Source organism: Schistocerca americana, chromosome 6 (assembly GCF_021461395.2).
Source record: "Schistocerca americana isolate TAMUIC-IGC-003095 chromosome 6, iqSchAmer2.1, whole genome shotgun sequence".
Taxonomy (NCBI): Eukaryota; Metazoa; Arthropoda; class Insecta; order Orthoptera; family Acrididae; genus Schistocerca; species Schistocerca americana.
This window is the reverse complement of record NC_060124.1, coordinates 480,935,391-480,957,461: the sequence shown is the minus strand read 5'-3', so window position 1 is coordinate 480,957,461 and position 22,071 is coordinate 480,935,391. Positions and strand designations below refer to the sequence as shown.

Here is a 22,071-nt window from a genome sequence, read left to right as displayed (position 1 = left end):
TTGTTACTGGCGATGAAAAATGGATTTATTTTAAGAATACTAAACGGGAAAAATCATGGGTTAATCCGGGACAACCATCAACATTGACTGCAAAACCAGATCGATTCCACCAGAAGGCAATGTTCTGTGTTTGGTGGGATCAGAAAGGTGTGGTGTATCATGAGCTTCTAAAACCTGGTGAAACTATGAATACTAATCACTACAGACAACAAATGATCAATTTGAACTATGCATTGATCGAAAAAAGACCTTAATGGGCCAGAAGACATGGCAAAGTAATTTTTTTACATGACAATGCACCTGCACACAAAGCAAAACTGGTTCAAGATACAATCAAAACACTTGGCTGGGAGCCGCTACCCCACCCGCCGTATTCACCACACTTGGCCCCTTCCGACTACCATTTGTTTTCATCAATGGGACACGCATTATCTGATGAACACTTCATTTCCTATTAAGAAGTCAAAAATTGGGTGTCTGATTGGTTTGCTTCAAAAGATTAGCATTTCTATTGGTGTGGTGTCCACAAATTGCCAGAAAGGTGGTCAAAATGTATAGAAAGCAATGGTCAGTACTTTGAATAAAATGTTTTTACTTTTCAATTCAAAATTAGTGTTTCATTTTCACAAAAAAAAAAAAAAAAAAAAAAAAAAAAAAAAAAAAAAAAAAAAAAAAAAAAATGCTCATTTCATACCGGAACACCTGGTAGTGATTTATAAGTTGATTAAGGATAATCAGCCCCAGACGAAGGTCACCGTAGGCAAAATTTTTCAAGGAAAATTTCAGTTTGCATTTTGGATGACCTTGTGAAGAGCAGACAATGAAAATGGGAATACTTCACCTTAACGATGTTGCAAAGCTATGTGCCACTTGGAGAGATAGTGGTTAGTGGTTCAAGAGAGAAGAGCCCTAAAATTCCATACTAAGCTTACAGAAGAAACCAAAAGCATAGGCGAGCCCAATGTACTTGCTATTAGTTTTGACTACATGCAAAATGTACAAATTCCACAGATTCCCGTCCATCAAGCATTTTATCTGTGACGGTTGATACCTCATATATTTTGTTTGTATTCTTGACATTAAAAACAAGTGCACGCGCCCTCACACACACACACACACATACACACACACACATTGTGTTCCCTATCAGGTGACATTCTTGTCTCTCTTGCGACAGGGATCTCAGCATAACCAACACAGAACCTAGAAAGTATGAAAAGTTCTACATGATACACAAACTAACAAAGCTCATGATAAAATCCAGTGAAGGCCAAAAATTTATTGTGACAGAAATTGATGCCATACATGTACTGTATTTCAAGACTTGGTTGCAGCAGTTTTACAAGAAAACTTGTGTTTCAGTTGAAACTTGCTATAAAAGTGTTCCAAGAGATAAGAAAATCCACCTTGTTATCAGAAATATGGTACATTTTAAATACGGTATCAGTGTACTACCTTTGAAATACATTTGTAATTATCAAAGCTACTGTTGAACTCATTTATCAAGGAAAAAAACAGTAACTGTTACAGAAGGTCTCAAAACATGCTAAAAGGACCTCAGGCATCTTAAAGTTTAAACTATTTTATGTGCACATATTTTTTTATTTTTTCACACCATGAAAAGAACACTGATATTCACACCAATATTATGCATTACTGATATTCTTTTTAGCAGAAAGGAAAGAACAGTTTAAGTGTAATTGATTTCTATTAGTTTTCTGAATCCCTCACCCAGTGCAGAGTCCCAGGTGACTGGAAAAAAGTGCAGGTGACTCCAGGTAAAAGAATAGACCAGGAAAATTACAGACCAATATCCCTAACTTCTGTTTGCTGCAGAATCCTTTAACATATTCTCAGTTCGAATATAATAAACTTTCTTGAGACTGAGAAGCTTATGTGCACATATCAGCATGGTTTTAGAAAGCACCATTTGTGCAAAATTCAGCTTGCCCTCTTCTCACATGATATAATGAGAACTAGCGATGAAGAGCAACAGGCAGATTACATATTTTTAGATTTCCAGAAAGCATTTGACACGGTGCCCCATTGCAGGCTGTTAACGAAGGTACAACCGTATGGAATAAGTTCACAGATATGTGAGTGGTTCTTCTTACATAATAGAACCCACTATGTTGTCCTCAATGACGAGTGTTCCCCACAGACAAGGTTATCATCAGGAGTGCCCCAGAGAAGTGTGATAGGACCTTTTTTTTCTCTACATACATAAATGATTTGGCTGACATGGTGGGTGGCAATATGCAGTTGTTTTCTGATGATGGTGTAGTGTACTGTAAGGTGTTGAAGCTGAGTGATCCTAGGAAGATACAAGATGACTTATACAAAATTTCCAGTTGTTGTGGAAAAATGTAAGTTAATGCAGATGAGTAGAAAGATCAAACCTGTAATGTTCGGATACAGATTACTAGTGTCCTGCTTGCTGCAGTGAAGTCATTTAAATATCTGGGCATAACGTTGCAAATGTAAGTTAATGCGGATGAGTAGGAAGACCAAATCTGTAATGTTAGAGGATACAGTGTCCTGCTTGGTGCAGTGAAGTCATTTAAATATCTGGGCATAATGTTGCAAAGCAATATGAGGTGGAATGAGCATATGAGAACTGTTGTAGGGAAGATGAATGGTCAACTTCTGTTTATTGGGAGGATTTTAGGAAAGAGTGGTTCATTTGTAAAGGAAACCGCATATAGGACACTGGTGCAACCTATTCTTGAGTAATGCTCAAGTGTTTTGGATTCGTACCAGGTTCGAGTGAAGCAAGACATCAAAGCAGTTCAGAGGTGGGCTGCTAGATTTGTTACCAGTAGGTTCGAACAATACGTGTCATGGATATGTTTCAGGAACTCAAATTTGAATCCCTGGAGGGAAGGCGATGATCTTTTTGAGAAACACCTTTGAGAACATTTAGAGAACCGGTAATTGAAGCTGACGCCCAAACGATTCTACTGCCACCAACATACATTGCGCGTAAGGACCATGAAGATAAGATACGAGCAATTAGAGCTCATACAGAGGCATACAGACAGTCATTTTCCCCTCACTCTATTTGTGACTGGAGCAGGAAAGGAAATGACAAGCAGTGGTACAGGGTATCCTCCGCCACACACCGTATGGTGGCTTGTGCAGAGTATCTATGTAGATGTAGAAATTTTGTTGGAATAACTAAGGCCCTTTCATCATGTGGCAGTTCAAGTGTTCTCAGTCGCAATTATTTTTATGTTATTTGCACTGCATATCAGTAACTTTTTTCCTGTCCTTGCTTACAACAGCTAAATTTAATAAAGTAAATTAGAAAGAAAGCTACTACAGTGAAAAAACTCTTGCCTCATTGGTTACACTAAAAAAGCTGTGTGTTCTGTGTGTTGCAGTGGTTCAGTGGTCAAGTAGCAGACTACAAATCAAAAGGTCAAAGATTTATTCACCAGTTTTTCAAAGGCATGGCCAAATGAAATCACCTTAGTTTACAAGCCGCATGACTTCGAATAAAACATTTTAATATCTAACAGCAGCACCAAAGACCTTGCCGCGGTGGTTCCTGTCAGATCAACAAAGCTAAGCGCTGTCTGGCTGGGCTAGGACTTGGATGGGTGACCATCCAGTCTGCTGAGCACTGTTGGCAAGCAGGGTGCACTCAGCCCTTGTGAGGCAAACTGAGGAGCTACTTGATTGAGAAGTAGTGGCTTCGGTCTTGTAAAATGACATACGGCCGGGAGAGCAGTGTGCTGACCACATGCCCCTTCATATCTGCATCCGGTGACACCTATGGGCTGAGGATGACATGGCGGCCAGTTAGTACCATTGGGCCTTCATGGCCTGTTCGGGTGGAGCTATCTCCACCACTGTCATCAGGAGTTAAAAAAAGAAAAAACCTGACTGCCAGGGCTGGCAAGGTGTTTTGCTTGTACAGACACAAAGCAACGTCTGGGACCTTCAAGACAGGAACTGAAATACGGGAAGGTAAGTTGTGTAGCTCATAGCAGCTCTGGCCCCACTGCAAGACCAGTGACATCAGATGGCGTGAAGGGCTGATGTCACATCTGTAACTGTCACTCCCGTCTCCCAACAAGTGTCAGGAGCATGCTTTGTCTTCATTCAATACCCAAAGCCTACCCCCATGTCCTGCAAAGCATGTACCCATAAGCCTCTGATAAAACTGTTGCGGTTTGCTCTAATCTTAGCCACCTCCTGTATAGCAGAGTCCCATTATGGCAGTGCTTGAAGTACTACTTCCCTCTCTTTAAATTATAAGGCAGTCTCAGCTATGGCCATCTTCAAGATATTAGTGATATTGAGTGATAATTAGAACAAAAAGATCAAGTAAACCAATAAGATTATCAAAACTGGAGGCTGGCCTTTAATTTCTGGCAAATTAATCTCATTTTTATAGGAAATGCAATATTAACATTCTGAACCCCAAGTAATAACTAAACCGGTTTGATATTTACAAGACATTCAAGAACTCAGATTAGTAGAAGGGCCCCACTTAGTTTCTTAGCTAATACATGAGTAAGTAGGGCTAATTTTATGTCAAATGTGACTTCAACCACTAACAGCCAAGAAACTGAGTAAGGGTCGCAGTACCCAAAAAGGAATTTTTGTTCAGTGACAAGCTCAATGTATTGTAAAACAGTCAACAGTGTGTTCAGTCTGACAAAATACATTAGTGATACCCTCGAAGTTCAGAATCAGAGAGACTTTCTTTCATTTACATAACTGTATACAAATGCAAATTTCCCATAACTACCTACAGCTAAAAAAGGAATGACCAATATTGTTATAATACTAGTTACCATCATACTTTTTTGTAGATATTTCTTACTGCTTGATTCCATACACCAATATACAGGGTGTTACAAAAAGGCACAGCCAAACTTTCAGGAAACATTCCTCACACACAAAGAAAGAAAATATGTTACGTGGACATGTGTCCGGAAACGCTTACTTTCCATGTTAGAGCTCATTTTATTACTTCTCTTCAAATCACATTAATCATGGAATGGAAACACACAGCAACAGAATGTACCAGCGTGACTTCAAACACTTTGTTACAGGAAATGTTCAAAATGTCCTCCGTTAGCGAGGATAGATGCATCCACCCTCCGTTGCATGGAATCCCTGATGCGCTGATGCAGCCCTGGAGAATGGTGTATTGTATCACGGACGTCCACAATACGAGCACGAAGAGTCTCTACATTTGGTACCGGGGTTGTGTAGACAAGAGCTTTCAAATGCCCCCATAAATGAAAGTCAAGAGGGTTGAGATCAGGAGAGCGTGGAGGCCATGGAATTGGCCTGCCTCTACCAATCCATCAGTCACCGAATCTGTTGTTGAGAAGCGTACGAACACTTCAACTGAAATGTGCAGGAGCTCCATCGTGCATGAACCACATGTTGTGTCGTACTTGTAAAGGCACATGTTCTAGCAGCACAGGTAGAGTATCCCGTATGAAATCATGACAACGTGCTCCATTGAGCGTAGGTGGAAGAAACTAAAATGAGCTCTAACATGGAAATTAAGCGTTTCCGGACACATGTCCACATAACATCTTTTCTTTATTTGTGTGTGAGGAATTTTTCCTGAAAGTTTGGCGGTACCTTTTTGTAACACCCTGTATGTACAAGTACCACTAGAAGCAACACAAGAAATCTCAGGCAATGATCAATTTACCGCAATACTTCACACAGTCCTATCAATTTACAAGTGGTTTACCTAAAATAGGCTGATTTTGTTATGTTACATTTATGTGGAATTGCATTTGACATGGCCAGCATAAGGCATTGACTAATGAATGTGTGGCCCACACTGAATTACTTTAATGTTGTCATATGGTTGTAACTTTACAGAAAATTCAATTAATAAATTGACATGTAACACACTACATAAAGAAGTATAGTATGCTGTTTACTTCAAATAGGACACAGTTACTGAAAGTCTGGGCTACTCTACACAAATATTTCCAAGGCCATTCAGGGCATAGTCTCACGCTGGTGACACTAAGGTATGGTGCTGTGATCAATCAGGATTTTTCAGTATGATTAACGGTGTGCTTCCAGGTGTTTTGCTGAGTTGTTGTTTCCCTTTTATGGGGAATAATTCGATGACCGAACCAACCATCATCCTCAGGCACTGTGAGTTTTGGTGTTCAGTGTACTCAATGCCTGGACTCCACCCAGATTGGCTGGAGGCTAGGTATCAGTTCACATAACAGCAAAACTGGCAGCACCTTAAAGAAGTTGGTTGTGTCAGTCGTCAATATATGGTGCATAAAATGGAATCAACAGTTTGGCATAACATCCAGAAGCACACCATTAAGAGCACTACTACTAAATGTGGAAACCAGTTTTCTAAGAACGTTAAAAAGAAAAACAAAGTGCAGCCCTAAAAAAGGAAAAGAGAATGTATAGAGTATGTGGAAAGCTTTCTCTGGTGCTGTGGATTAGAGCAAATTTTATTGTAAAACAGTTTTTCACTGTTATCAATAATATTTCTTTAAAATATCTTTTGTTTACCTGTGTCAGTGGTAAATTTTAATCAAATTTGTTCATTCTGTATAAAACTTATAACATGATCTGTATATAATTGCAAAATATGATCCATGGGCTTAAATAAACTAAAACTAAACATGTGAAATAATCCCAGTTTCACAAATCATTTTTACACTAATTTCTTTTATGTTAGCTGGAACAAGTGTGCACCACAAATAAATTTAATATTGCTAGTCTATCATGAAACATTTTGCAAATTGAACATGGTACCCAATAGTCAGAAAATGATGTTTTCATTAATTTATCGTGTGTGTGTGTGTGTGTGTGTGTGTGTGTGTGTGTGTGTGTGCGCGCGCGCCTGGACCTGTGGATGGCTGTGAACGTTTTTACTATCTACAGATACTTCGATTTGATGGCAAGAACCACTCCAGCAGAATGAAACTGTAATCATTAGGATGCAGATTTTTATAAGGAACACAAATAAAATCACACCATAGCTATTTTATACTCATAATTTAATCGAGTTTACATGCAGCCACAAATCTAAGAAAATTTTTAGTTGCTTCCAATATGACATGGCAAGGCTATAAACTAGTTTTGATACAATATATAGGAAAGGTAACATAAATCTTGGGTGCAATAATATGTGAGCTGAAGCAATGGAGAGATATGCTTTTCACACCGGACTGGTGCGAGAAGATTCATAGAGTGCAGCTATAAGAAGTATGCTTCAATAAAATAAAGGGAAAGAAAATATGTCAGGAAGTTGGGAGGAGGAGGAGGAGGGGGGTGGGGGGGGGGGGAGAGAAAGGATCTTATGTATCAATACAAGATGCACAGGATTATGAAGAAACAAACCACCTGTTGCTACAGAGACAGAGGTGGGATCCAATGTTCAGAGTGAGAAGATTCACACAACGAGCCCCCCCCCCCCCAACCACCACCACCCTGCAGCCAATGAAACAGAAGTAACAGGGGATACTGAATACACAGGAAAGAAGTGCTACATGAATGATCCCAGGTTTGTTTGACTCATGGGATAGCTTCACGGAAATTCTGAAAACTTGAACTGGTACACACTTGAAGATAGATGCAAACTATATTCGAAACCTACTTCTAAGTTTCAAGAGAGTGCTCTAGGAATAAACTAAAATCCCCAATGTATCACTCCCAAAGCACCAGTAAAACAAGAATAGGCTAATTATAATGCACACAGATGCATTTAAGCAATCATTCTTCTCTTGCTCAATACGTGAATGGAATGGAAAGTACCACTAATAGGTAGTGCAAAGGGAAGTGCCGTCTGTCATACAAGGAGCCAAAAATAGAATGTGAGCATGTATCAAGAAAGTTCTACAAATGGCAAAAAAACATCAGCGAAAATCAATTACCAGAAAAGAACATGTGAATAGTCACACAAGGGGCTCGATCACTTATAGTAAAAAATCAAATTGGTCATTAATAGATCTCAAAATGTCATTGCTTTCTTCTTGTAGCTGAACTAACCTACGATACATTTTTAATTTTTCACTAGAAATTACAAGTTTTTCTTTTTCACATTTGAGCTTTTCTTCTTCAAATGCAATCATTCTCTCTGCTTGTTGAAGCTTCATTTTCTTTAACTGCAGTAACTCATCATTTCTCCTTTCTAAGCCTTCAAGTCTCTCCCTGTCTACTTCCAGTTTTTTCTCGTAGTAAAGTTTCCTGTCAGCTCTTATCTGTTGTAAGAACGACTGTTTCAGCTTCCTTCTCTTTTCTGGTGGACTAACTGATGATTCAGAAGGATTGGTAAATAACTGTTTGCTACTGCTTGCTGCTGGTGCAGGTTCATTACTACTTGGTGGTGGCTCAGGTTTATTACTACTATCACTGTTCACATTGGATTTTCCACTGATAAGTAATAATTGTCTACTACTACTACTTGGTGTCAGCTCAGGTTCACTACTAATCCCATCACTGTTCCCATTGGATTTTCCACTGATGAGTGATAATTGTTTACTACTACTACTTGGTGTCAGCTCAGGTTCACTACTAATCCCATCACTGTTCCCATTGGATTTTCCACTGATGAGTAACAATTGTTTACTACTACTTGGTGTTAGCGCAGGTTCACTGTTAATCCTATCACTGTTCCCATTCGTTTTTGCACTGATAATGAATAATTGTTTATTACTACCTGGTGCTGGCTCAGGTTCACCACTAATCCTATCATTGTTCACACAGGGTTTTCCAGTGATAATGAATAACTGTTTACCGCTATTTAGTGAGGGTTCGGTTTCACTAGGCCTACAAATCACATCACTGTTCATAGTGGGTTTTGTACTGATAATGAAGAAATTTTTACTTGGTAAAGGCGCAGGTTCACTACTAATCCCATCACTATTCACACTGGAGTTTCCTCTGATAATGAATAATTGTTTACCACTACCTGCTGTTGGCTCAGGTTCACTACTAATCACTTCACTGTTCGCATTAGATTTTCCACTATTAATTAATAATTCGTTACCACTATTTGGTACTGTCTCAGGTTCACTACCACTGTTCCCTACCTGTACATTCGATTTTCCACCACTAGAAAGCACACCTGTCTCATCCGACTGCGACACTGGTCTGATGATGTCTTCTCCCTTCAGTATTTTCTGCATCGCATCTTGGTACACAAAGTCCTTTCTTCTCCTCGATAACTTCAAATTATTGTCCATCGCTCTCTTGTAACTGCGCAAAAGAACTCTCCACCTGTTCTCGCACTGGGCTGGTGTGAAGTTCATCCCCATCTCATTCTTCAGTGCAAGGGATATTGCAACCCACATGTAGTTCTTAAAACGAAAGTCTTTACCTAAGCGATCCCTCTGTACTTCATACGCGTTCAACAAAGCTAGCGTCGCTTCTCGGCTCCAGAATACTGGAAGGTCGCTCTGTACGCCGACATCTGCAAATACAAGCACAAAATTACAAACTCCCATCTGCTGTCACACTGTACGAGTCATACACATACACAACTAACAACTGTCTATTAATTATTGTAGTACAGCATGTTTTACCTTTGGCGCTTTCCATCACGATTTTCGCAATTTGCAGCGGAATACCAATTTTGTTTATGTACCAGTTTCCAACCGTCTTGCGCATGCGCAGTGAGGATATTAGCGGATTTGTCCACTTCTGCTGCTTTCATGACGTGCAGCGCTCAACGCGGTAAGTGACGAAAACGGGGAGCTTTCGAACGCAGCGGAAATCCCAAACTGTTCCGAGCCGCGCATGCGTAGCAGAACCAGTTTACAAACGGTTTGTTCGACTAACGATTGCAGCTGTAGTAATCTAGCGGTTGCGTCCGCCAGCGACAGTCCCCAATTCCAGTTAGTTCTCCTTGTAATTGGCCGAAAGACATTACTTGTATCTAGGAACAGCAAATCTTGATGCCGATCTGTTACGCTCGGATTTTGCAGCTCGTAGCAGATAATGAAAGCCAGTAGTATCCTGTGTATTGTTCACGTGTTTTGGTTATTGTGCGTTGATTATGTTAATACTACTTTCATTTCGGTAACGTCAAAATATAGTTGAAATTTGAAAAATATAGTTGCAATTTGTGCACTGAAACATAGGACAGCAATACAAAGTTATACTGCCAAATTGTCCAAGATAAATACAGGTTTTCCGTTAACGTGCATAGCCATACTACAGATTACATTTCAAGATCACTCTCCCTGACTTGAACATCTCAAACCTTGCTATCCCCAAAAATTACGGAAAGAATGATGTTGCCACAAGGTTCTCCTTTCCGCATACCAAATATTAGACTTTTCATGTGTGTAGTTCATACAGAATTTCGTCAAAACCGAAACTGATGAAATAAAAAAGATGTATTTGAAGAATCTGATGTGGATTGTCTCATTTGATGTGCGTGCAATTTAAGTATCTCATTTCTGAGGCCTTCATAAGTTTACAAATCGTATCAAAGAAACATACTGTCACCTGTTTTATCACGCTTCTGCCCATAAAAATTGTGCTTTAACAATTTGCTTTACTTTCTTAACTCACTGTCATTCACAGTGATAACTTTCATTTCATTTTTATTTATCGGCAAAACACAAATGGTAATCAGACAGCACAGGTAGTTTTATTCCAAACTCATATGGTTGTACTAAAGTAGTCTTAATATCAATAATCTTTAATTCCTACAACACAATGTATCTTATAGGCAATTCCTTCATGCGAACCATCTTGAACAAGAGAATTTTTTAAGTCACAGCTATTGTGACTATGGTCTATAGAAACAGTTCACCCAATTTACAAAGATTTCGAACACCTATAAAAATTCGTAGACACTGAAATTGTGTATATCTTGCTCTAATAATAGACTCCTTAAGCTAATTAGCTTATATCGCAAGACCTGTCAGTTGTTTCTGATTCTCCATTCCAGTCCAATACATTAATAAATACTTCTCCATCTCAAGGACTATAAGTTATAGTTACAATATATTTAGTGCTATTGGAAAATTCAGTCAACTAAAAGGAATGTTACATAAAAACACATAACTACTCATAAACCACTGTAGTTGGATATGAACTTCTTGAGAGAAGTACACAAAGCTCCATTATTTAAAGATCAAATTAAGCTCCAGGTTAGTAAAGGAAACCAAAGGACATGATGTTTATGCAGACATCGATGACTAACATCAGATTCAGACCAATCTAACTGTGTAGTCTTCTATGTTCAGGAATGTGTAGAATTAGCCAGTTAAGATAATAATTTTTGAGGAATTTTTTGTAAAGTGAACTGTAGGTCCTAAAACATAGAGATTGTGATAAATTACACATGGTTAAAAACTTCAGTAATTAACAATTTTGAATTTCATGTGGAATGAATCAAACAATTGCTTATCCTAAAAGTGAATGTAAACTTTCGCTGTTTGCCCCAAGAAAACGTTATGACATGCAGCCAAGAGCAGTCGATTGGCTCACCCAATCTGCACCAGGACTTACTGCCCCTAGACACAAGTAAAACTGTTCGAGTGACGACCAGTGGCTGGTGGTAACGAGTATTGGCTGAGCAGAGGTACTTTTTCTGACGATTCCTGAAAGAACTGTTCTGGCAGATTCTTGAAAATAGATTGAAACTATCCTGATAAAGTCTACAGATAAAGTTTCAAGAACCAGCTTTAAACAATGACTCTAGGAATATACCACAACCCCCTACATATCACTCCCATACGGATCATGAGAATAAGATCGGATAGATTACACATACACTGAAGCATTTAAACAGTGATCTTTCCTGCACTCTTTACGTGAATGAAATGGGAAGAAGTCCTAATAACTGGTACAGTAGGAAACACCTTGTGCTATGCACTTCACAGCCCTCCCCGGAGTACAGATATAGGCATAGAAAGGCTTTAATAGCGTTGCTCCAAAGAGACACACCAATACAAGCACAAATCTTTTTGTGTTGTCTTGTAGCCTTCTAGTACTAGGTTCCTGTTACTGCCAGCCTTTTAAAGGGATGGTACATCACAATATTGTGAAAATTTAATAGATCCCAGTGTAATTTTATTTCCTTGAGGGGTTTTTATTTTTTTTATTTTTTGGGCATCGAAAGCAAAGATCGGATCACAAAGGTCGGATGATTGTGGGTCATATACTATACTCCTTGCTATAAACGACTTGCATACATTAACTCGGCCCACATTAGATGGGAGGTGGCATTGGTAGGAATATGTGTACTATACCATTACATACATATTGGTGAAATTAAGCTTCATACCAGATTCATAACCACCAGATACATTGCCGCCACTCCCTATAAACCAACTTAAATAATGATTATTTTTATTGAAATTAGATAATTTCCAGCATTTGTACTATTTGGGCATTTACTACACTTTAGTTTATTAACATTGGTACTAATTATCTGCTAAGTACTGACAATCAGCAACAAATTGTCATAATATACATATAATAAAATTATGTATAAAAATTATAAAAACTGTTTATTAATAACAGTATATTAATGTTGAAAGCAGTAAGTGTCAGAACTAAATCAGAATTTCTTCAGTTAACGTTCTGTATCGCTTCTGCTCCAAGAAATGCTGATCACAAATGGGAACCAGAAACGTTTGACTCTTTCATTTATCTTAATCGATGTTTCTGGGTAGCCTGAAGCTGTGTCAGTCATTATTTGAAAATAAAACACTGCAGCAGTAACCCATTTTTTGCATGCTTAGCACAACGTGTTTTGAGAACGTCTCAGTGATGACCTAATGTTAATAGAAGTTTCCACAATGAAATTTTCTACTCTGCAGCAGGATGTGCACTAATATGAAACATCTGGGCAGATTAAAACTGTGTGTCAGACTTTGGTAGCTCAGTCAGTAGAGAACTTGTCCACGAAAAAACAAAGGCACTGAGTTCGAGTCTCAGTCCAGCATATAGTTTTAATCTGCCACATAATTTCAAATCAGCACACACTCCATTGCAGAGTGGCAAATTTCATTCTGGAAACATTCTCCAGGCTGTGGCTAAGCCATGTCTCCACAGTATCTTTTCTTCCAGGAGTGCTAGTCTTGTAAGTTTCAAAGAAGAGTTTCTGTCGATTTGGGACGGAGGTAGTAGATGAGGTACTGGCGGAAGTAAAGCTGTGAGGATGGGTCGTGAGTCATGCTCGTCGCTAGAGTGCTTGACTAAGAAAGGCAGAGCTCCCAATTTCGAATCTCAGTCCAGTCAACAGTTTTGATCTGCCAGAAAGTTTCATATGAGCGCACACTCCAAGGTGGAGTGGAAAAAGTCATTGTGGTAACATCCTCCAGGCTGTGGCTAGCCATGTCTCGGCAATATCCTTCCTTCCAGGAGAGCTAGTTTTGCTAGCTCGACAGGAGAGCTTCTGTGAAGTATGGAAGGTCAGAGATGAGGTACTGGCGGAGGTAAAGCTGTGAGTACAGGTCGTGATCCATGCTTGAGTAGATCAGCTGGTAGAGCACTTGACCATGCAATGCAAAGCTCCCGAGTTCGAGTCTCGATCAAACACTCAGTTTTAATCTCCCCGGAAGTTCCATTACAGAAGTGTTTTGTGTGTTGTTCTGCTTCTCTTGGACTGCATTCGTCTTTTAGCGTTTATAAGGTACCGCGCCTCCTGCATTATGCGGAAAACTACATGTGTAGAGTGAAATTTCACACACAATGTGAGTGATGAGATAGCACAGTGCAAGAGAGGCACAACACACATACAAGCATCGCACAAAATGCTTGATAAATATTTACACTGACAATGACAATATATTCTCGAAATACGTAGTGCTAAACATGAAAAAATATGTACCTGGTGCAATGTTTCATTATTTAAATCAGAAACGTTTGAACAAAGTGAAGAGAGCAAAGGACGAGTGACTGAAATTCTGAAGCCACAACCCGCATTCGGCATCTGTATGGCGTTCACATCATGTGGCAATGCTAGTCCACTGTGTTGTGCAATCTTTGCCTTGACCGCCGCATTTACGACACCGTTATTAATGATGCCATCACAGCTAATATTCGTGATAAGCAAGAACATACACGTTGTTGCTGATCGTTTCACTTGCAGGAGTTTCGTCTTTCGCTGTTTTATCAGACTTAAGTCACAAAATCGAAGAAAGTGGTTTCTGAGAGAGAGAGTTCGTGTCTGTAAGTAACAGTGAATATTGCAGAACATAGATCTATCACATGAATAAGAAAGAACCAGACAAACCCGAAGATGGGGAAATATTTTAGTGTGTAGCAGGATGTGAACCTACTTCCTCCAGCTCCACACCCGCACGACTCTAATCAGCTAACTGCATCGATAACAAGAAGTTTGCAGCATTAGTATTGTTTATCCTAGGATCTCCCGAAGTATTTTTACCGTCGATATCTTGTTAACTGACATTTAATTGTATCAAATCGCACCAAGAGTGAAATTTGTGATAAATCCTAAATGCGCCAGTGCTCTGAATGACGTACTGTCGTAACAGTCAGGTTATAATCCGGAAACAACTAAATTCACTGAAATTCAATATGGCATCTACAAAGCAGCGAGCCAGGGACTTCACGTGACCCAATTCGAATGCCAGTTGTAGCTTTCAAATTGTTGTCACTTGTGAGTAATATGGTCTACATAGGGAAAGTCTGGACTGCAGTGTTCCTTGTGGCGTCACCACATTGGCGCTACAGCAGATGGCACAGTTTAATAAAGGTGCGGAATAGTGCAGCTGCTTTCTGAAATTATCGTTCTGAAGTTAGTTGTGTACCTTTTAAGTAGCAAATTTTCTTTTTCTAAGTTTAAAAATTAAATGTCGGTTATGGATAGGACAGATATTGCTCATTTAGTTTGAGCAGAATGGTATACCTTCAGAAATGTTCAGACCTGCTCAATGCAAACATTTGGCAATAAAATTTCGTGCAGGAGTATTAGCATCGAGCTATCTCTGTCATTTGTGCTAGTGAAGCATCCGGACAAACAGTCACATATGTTGTGCATTTTACCCATGCTATCTTTACCTTGAGAAAGTTGCGTGGGCATATAACAATGAAAACACCATTTTCAAACGATTAGTTTTGAAGATATTTAAAAAATCTGGAGTTAGATTAGTCTCTATAACATTTTAGTCTTCACCACATCCTTAGTGAACAATAAACTTGTCAAACAGGAACTATGTAAAGTATCATGTGAAATCACTAGTAACTCATTACCCACCACATTTTCCCTTTTCATGTGCTTACATATAATGATAATAGGCGAAACAATTGGCAGAAAAGATACTAGGCTTACCTTTCCACCACCATCAAATTGCCTTTTTTTACTAATAGTGTTGTGCTTCAATTATTGGAAGGTGGGTTAGGATGATCTATTTTAATTATCATACAAATCTTTATCCTCTCCAGATATCTCCGGGGAAAGCAAAAGTTTGTTACTGAAAACACATCCTTTTCCTCTCAATGCAGGACAGTTTATTATTGGTTGTATCTTAAGCCAAAAATTATATACATATATATATATATACATACACACACACACACACACACACACACACACACACACACACACACACACACACACATATATATATATATATATATATATGGATACTCTGCAAATCACACTTTAAGTGCCTGACACCACAATAATTCTCTATTATTCCACTCTTCAACAGCGTATGTTAAGAATGAACACCTATATCTTTCTGTGAGCTCTGACTTCGTTTTATTATGGTAATCGTTTCTCCCTACATAAGTCAACATCAACAAAATATTTTCACATTCGCAGGAGAAGGTCAGTGATTGAAATTTCGTGAGAAGATATCGCTGCAACGAGAAACGTCTTTGTTTTAATGGTGTCCATCCTAAGTCCTGTATTGTGACTGTGACATTCTCTCCCCTATTTCGCGATAATACAAAATGTGTTGTTCTTCTTTGAATTTTCTCGATATACTCCACTAATTTTATCTGGTAAGGATCCAAGACCACATAGCAGTACTCCAAGAAAGGATGGACGAGAGGAGTGTAGGAAGTCTCGTTAGTAGATATGTTACATACATACATACATATATACATACATAGATCTGTTAATTAATTAATTAATTAAATAATTTTTAACAGTTACTACTTCATGTATAAGAATTCGTCTATTGAGTAGCAGGAGTTGTCATTCAGAAATTCTTTTAATTTGCTTTTAAATGTTGGTTAGCTAACTGTCAGACTTTTCCTATTATTTGGCAAATGACCAACGATTTTTGTGGCAGCATAATTCACCTCTTTCTGTTCCAAAGTGAGATTTAATCCAGAATAGTGAATACCATCTTTTCTTCTAGTGTTGTAGCTACACACTTTACTATTATTTTTGAATTGGGATGGGTTATTAATGACAAATTTCATAAGTGAATATGTGTATTGCGAAGGCACTGTGAATATCCTGAGTTCTTTAAATAAATGTCTGCAAGGTGATCTTGGGTGAGTTCCAGCTAGTATTCTGATTACACACTTTTGTGCAATGAATACTTTCTCTCTTAATGACGAATTGCCCCAAAATATGATGCCTTATGAAAGCAGTGAATGAAAATAGGCATAGTGGGCTAATTTAATGATATATTTATCACCAAAATTTGCAATCACTCTAATAGTGTAAGTAGTTGAACTTTACTGTTTCAGCAGATCATCGTTGTGTTTCTTCCAATTCAATTCCTCATCAATGCACACACTCAGAAATTTTGCGTATTCTGCCTTAGCAACAGACTTCCATTCATAGTCTATATTTATGAATGTGTTATGCCATTTACTGTACATAATTGTATAAACTGTGTTTTCTCAAAATTTAGTGACAGTCCATTTGTAGAGAACCACTTAATAATTTTCTGAAAGACATTATTTACAATTTCCTCAGCTGATTCTTGCTACTTGGGTGTGATTACTATACTTGTATCATCAGCAAAAAGATCTAGGTTTGCATCCTCATGAATAATTAGTGTCAAGTAGTTAATATACATTAAGAACAATAAGGGACCTAAGACTGAACCCTGTGGGACACCATTCTTGATACCTCCCCAGTTAGAGGATTCCACTGGTTTTTGCAAACTTTCTGTACTGTTAATTTCAACCTTCTGCATTCTTCCAATTAAGTATGAATGAAACAGTTTGTGCACTGTCCCACTCATACCACAATACTTAAGCTTATCTAGAAGAATTTCATGATTCACACAATCACAAGCCTTTGAGAGAGCACAAAATATCCTAGTGGGTGATGTTCGGTTATTCAACGCATTTAATATCAGTGAAATCATATACAGCATTTTCTGTCGAAAAGCCTTTCTGAAAACCAAATTGACATTTTGTTAGTACTTCATTTTTACAAATATGTGATGCTACTCTTGAATACATTCTTTTTTCAAGAATTTTGGATAAAGTGAGATTGGAAAGTAGTTGTTAGTGTCAGATCTATCACTTTTTTAATGCAATGGTTTAACAGTAGTGTATTTCAGTCTATCTGGAAAAATGCCCTGTTTCAGTGAGGTACTACATATGTGGCTGAGAATCCTATTTATTTTTTGGGAACAAGCTTTTAGTGTTCTGTTGGAAATGCCATCTATTCCATGTAAGCTTTTACTTTTAAGTGAATTTATTATTTTCCTAATTTCAGTTGAGGTGGGTTGAATTTCAGTTTTATCAAATTGTATAGGTACTGCCTCTTCTATATACTGCCTTGCATTTTCTAATGAATAGCTGGATTCTATTTTCTCTACAACACTTAAAAATGATTATTAAAAATAGTTTCTACTTCTGACTTCTTGTTAACAAACTTTTACTTGTGTTTGATACAAATACAGTCTTCCTGTGCTCTTGGTTGCCCTGTTTTCCTTTTCACAATATTCCAAATTGTTTTATTTTACTATCAGATATGCTAATCTCAGAGATAATGCATGTACTTCTGGACTTTTTAATAACTTTTCTTTATACAGTGCAGTAGTTTTTAGAATGTTTCATTGTTTTGGGATCATTACTCCTCCTAGCTATAAGATACATTTCCCTTTTCTGTTTACAAGATATTTTTATCCCTTTAGTAAGCCAAGGCTTTTTACATGGTTTCTTACAGTTATATTTCCCTGTTTTCTTAGGGAAACTGTTTTCAAATATACTCACAAAGGTAACATCAAATAGGTTAAATTTTAAATTAGCATCATGTTCCCTGTATACCTCATCCCAGTCGAAGTGTTGCAAGCTTTCCCTAAAATTTTGAATTGTTAAATCGTTAATGGAACACACTATTTTGGAGGACTCTTTTGCATTATTGTATGGAGCTATATCATATACTGTACCTAGCTGTGCATCATCTGTGATCAGACAGACCATTCTTAACAGGAAAAGTTTTTATTTGATTAAATTTATCTTGGTCTATGAAAACGTCATCTGTCAGTGTGCTGCTTTCCTGTATCACCCAAGCAGGAAAATCAATAACTGATGTCAAATTGAAAGAACCAAGTAATACTTCAAGGTCAAGCTTTCTCTCGGACTCTTTCAGAAAATCTACATTGAAATCCCCACAAACAATAATTTGCTTTCCTTTGTAGCACAATGAAGAATCCAAGTTTTCCAAAAATAGTTGAAAAATTTCCCAATGGGGACCTATACACGACTACATTTATAAAAGTGCCATTATTTAGTTTAAGCTCGCATGCACATGCTTCTATATGTTGCTCTACACAAATTTTCTTTAGTTTCCAAATTTTTCACACTATGACTGATTTTAACACATATGGCGACTCCTCCTCTCTCCATAGTGTCTCTACTTACATGTGCTGAAAGCTTACATCCACCTATATTTACCATTTCCATAGCTGTGACTATGTGATGTTCAGACAGGCATAGCACATGTATTCCAGCCTCAGTCTCTAAATCTTCTAAACAAATAAGAAGCTGAGCTACTTTATTTTTTAATCCCCTGATATTCTGATGCAATATATTAACATTATTTTTCACTGTGCTTTTATGTGAATCTTGTTACATACTAACACTATTTTTTACTGTACTGTTATGAGGATCTGGTGATATTTTCGCATCTCTAGTACCTGCCTGTCTGAACTTCTCTTTAAACTTAATTTTAATCAATGTAGGACCATTGGACACTGATCTTAGCCTAAAAAAGTACTCCCATGAGTTTCAGTGCCCCCCCCCCCCTAAAAATTTTGTTAACATCCCAGCCAGTTTACCCTTCCCTTTTCTATTGAGATACAGGCCATATCATGTGAAGTACCACCTACCAATACCATCAACAGGAACCAAACCTATGCCTGACAAAGAAGCCGGCCAAAGCAGCTGATCTAGCTCCATATTGACCCTCCTGACAGAGCTGTTCAATTGGGGCTGGTCATACCGCATGAAAGCAGGGGCTAATCCAACATTTTATCGCTTGTTGCAGATGCTGTTTTTACCAGGTCACACTCAATATTGTAGCCCTGATCCCTACCAGTACTATTTCCCGCGCCACTCACTACCACAACATGATCCTGCTTCGTAAAATCCTTGCACAATGATCCTACAGCCTCTATCACTTGGCTAAGACATGCACTGGGCTTGAAAATACTTGTGACCTGGTACCTGTCACCTAATTTTTCCTGCAAGGTCTGGCCCACGCCTCTTCTATGGCTACTACCTAACAACAGAACTTTCCTCCTACTTTCTACTTTTTTCGCAACGGTTGGTTTCCTAGTGAAAGCCTGTTGAGTGCTGACTACACTTACATCTACTTGAGCCTCTTCCTTAGGTGACTGAGGTAGCAAGGCCAATCTATTGTTTGTGCCAATGATGAAACGGTCTGATACTGATCTCTTTCTGTGGCCCCTGTTCCTTGCTACCACTTCCCACCTGTCTTCACCCTCTGCCCCCCTTAACCTCATCAGTTCCTCCCTAGCACTATCCAGTTCAACCTGAAGGGCTCTAATCCTCCCTTCCTGTTCCGCTATTTTCCTATCCCTTGAACATAATCTGCAATACCATGGAAGAGACCCATTTACTTCCCCAATTCCCATGCCACTACATTCACCCCAATGTAACCATCTGTCACAACATTTTCTACATGTTCTCCCAATAAAACGTAGTCTTTAGTTTAACTTCTCCACAAAATTTTCTGCGTGTTCTTTGCAATTTAAATTGTTCTTAATTGTAATTCCTAGGTATTTAGTTGAATTTAAGGCCTGATTTATCGTGTAACCGAAGTTTAATGGATTCCTTTTAGCACTCATGTAGATGACCTCACACTTTTCATTACTTAGAGACTACTGCCAGTTTTCGCACCATTTATATATATTTTCTAAATCGTTTTGCAATTTGTTTTGATCTTCTGATAAGTTTACTAGACGATAAACGACAGGGGACCTCTCAGACAGGATATCACGAATCCAGTGACATAACGGGGACGATGTTCCACAAGCACGCCATTTCACTAGCCTTTTCGAAATCTAGAAATAATGAATATATTTGAAATAACTCGTTAATATCACTCAACACTCCGAGTGTGTAAAAAGGTAGTTGTGTTTCACAAGACAGATATTTACTAAATCCGCGTTGACTGTGTCTCATTAGATCGCTTTATTGAAGGTAATTCACATTGATCGAACGCAATATATGTTCCAAAATCCTGCTTCATATCGTCGTTCATGATATGGGCCTGTAATCTTGGGGATTACTCCTACCACCTTCCCTGAATATTGGTGTGACCTGTGCAACTTTCCAATCTTGGGTACGGATCTTTCGTCAGGCGAGTAGTTGTATTATACAGGATGGTCTATTGTTCGTGATAGGGCCATATATGTCACGAAATAAGCGTCAATTGAAAAAACTACAAAGAACGAAACTTTCTAGCTTGAAGAGGGAAACCAGATGACGCTATGGTTGGCCCGCTAGATGGCGCTGCCATATGTTAAACGGATATCAACTGCGTTTTTTAAAATAGGAACCCCCATTTTATTACATACTCGTGTAGTACGTAAAGAAATATGAATGTTTTAGTTGGTCCACTTCTTTCGCTTTGTGATAGATGGCGCTGTAATAGTCACAAACATATGGCTCACAATTTTAGACGAACAGTTGGTAACAGGTAGGTTTTTTAAATTAAAATACAGAACATAGGTACATTTGAACATTTTATTTCGGTTGTTCCAATGAGATACATGTACCTTTGTAAACTTATCATTTCTGAGAACGCATGTTGTTATACCACATTAATGCAATAAATGCTCAAAATGATGTCCGTCAAGCTCAATGCATTTGGCAATACGTGTAACGACATTCCTCGCCTTCCGTAATGTTCGCACATGCATTGACAGTGCGCTGATGCGTGTTGTCAGGCGTTGTCGGTCCATCACAGTAGCAAATATCCTTCAACTTTCCCCACAGAAAGAAATCTGGGGACGTCAGATCCGGAGAACGTGCGGGCCTTGGTATGTTGCTTCGACGACCAATCCACCTGTTATGAAATACGCTATTCAATACCGCTTCAACCGCACGCGAGCTGCGTGCCGGACATCCATTATGTTGGAAGTACATTGCCGTTCCGTCATGCAGTGAAACATCTTGTAGTAACATCGGTAGAACATTATGTAGGAAATCAGCATACATGTAAATTGCCATCGATGAAATGAGGGCCAATTATCCTTCCCCCCATAATGCCGCACCATACATTAACCCGCCAAGGTCGCTGATGTTCCACTTGTCGCAGCCATCGTGGATTTTCCGTTGCCCAATAGTGCATATTATGCCGGTTTACGTTAGCGCTGTTGGTGAATGACGCTTCGTCGCTAAATAGAACGCGTGCAAAAAATCTGTCATCGTCCCGTAATTTCTCTTGTGTCCAGTGGCAGAACTGTACACTACGTTCAGAGTCGTCGCCATGCAATTCCTTGTGCATAGAAATATGGTACGGGTGCAATCGATGTTGATGTAGCATTCTCAACACCGACTTTTTTGAGATTCCCGATTCTCGCGCAATTTGTCTGCTACTGATGTGCGGATTAGCCGCGACAGCAGCTAAAACACCTACTTGGGCATCATCATTTGCTGCAGGTCGTGGTTGACGTTTCA

General features: G+C 38.6%; 1 protein-coding gene across 2 annotated transcripts in view; it reads right to left on the bottom strand.

Moving 5' to 3' along the window:
• LOC124619452 (suppressor protein SRP40-like) overlaps positions 1–9,683 on the bottom strand; it is a 32,514-nt gene extending 22,831 nt beyond the window's left edge. Inside the window, exons 1-2 of one of the 2 annotated variants that reach the window (XR_006980082.1) lie at positions 9,543–9,683; positions 7,893–9,430 (exon numbers count right to left, since the gene is read on the bottom strand). Coding sequence is in view for 1 of the 2 variants with exons in the window: in XM_047145843.1 (XP_047001799.1) it covers positions 7,935–9,430; positions 9,543–9,627 (1,581 nt within the window). In the remaining variant the exon portion in view is untranslated. Of the gene's footprint in view, positions 1–7,454; positions 9,431–9,542 lie in introns of those variants that run through there. The other variant, XM_047145843.1, reaches the window with a different exon arrangement.
• Between the last annotated feature and the right edge of the window lie 12,388 nt (positions 9,684–22,071).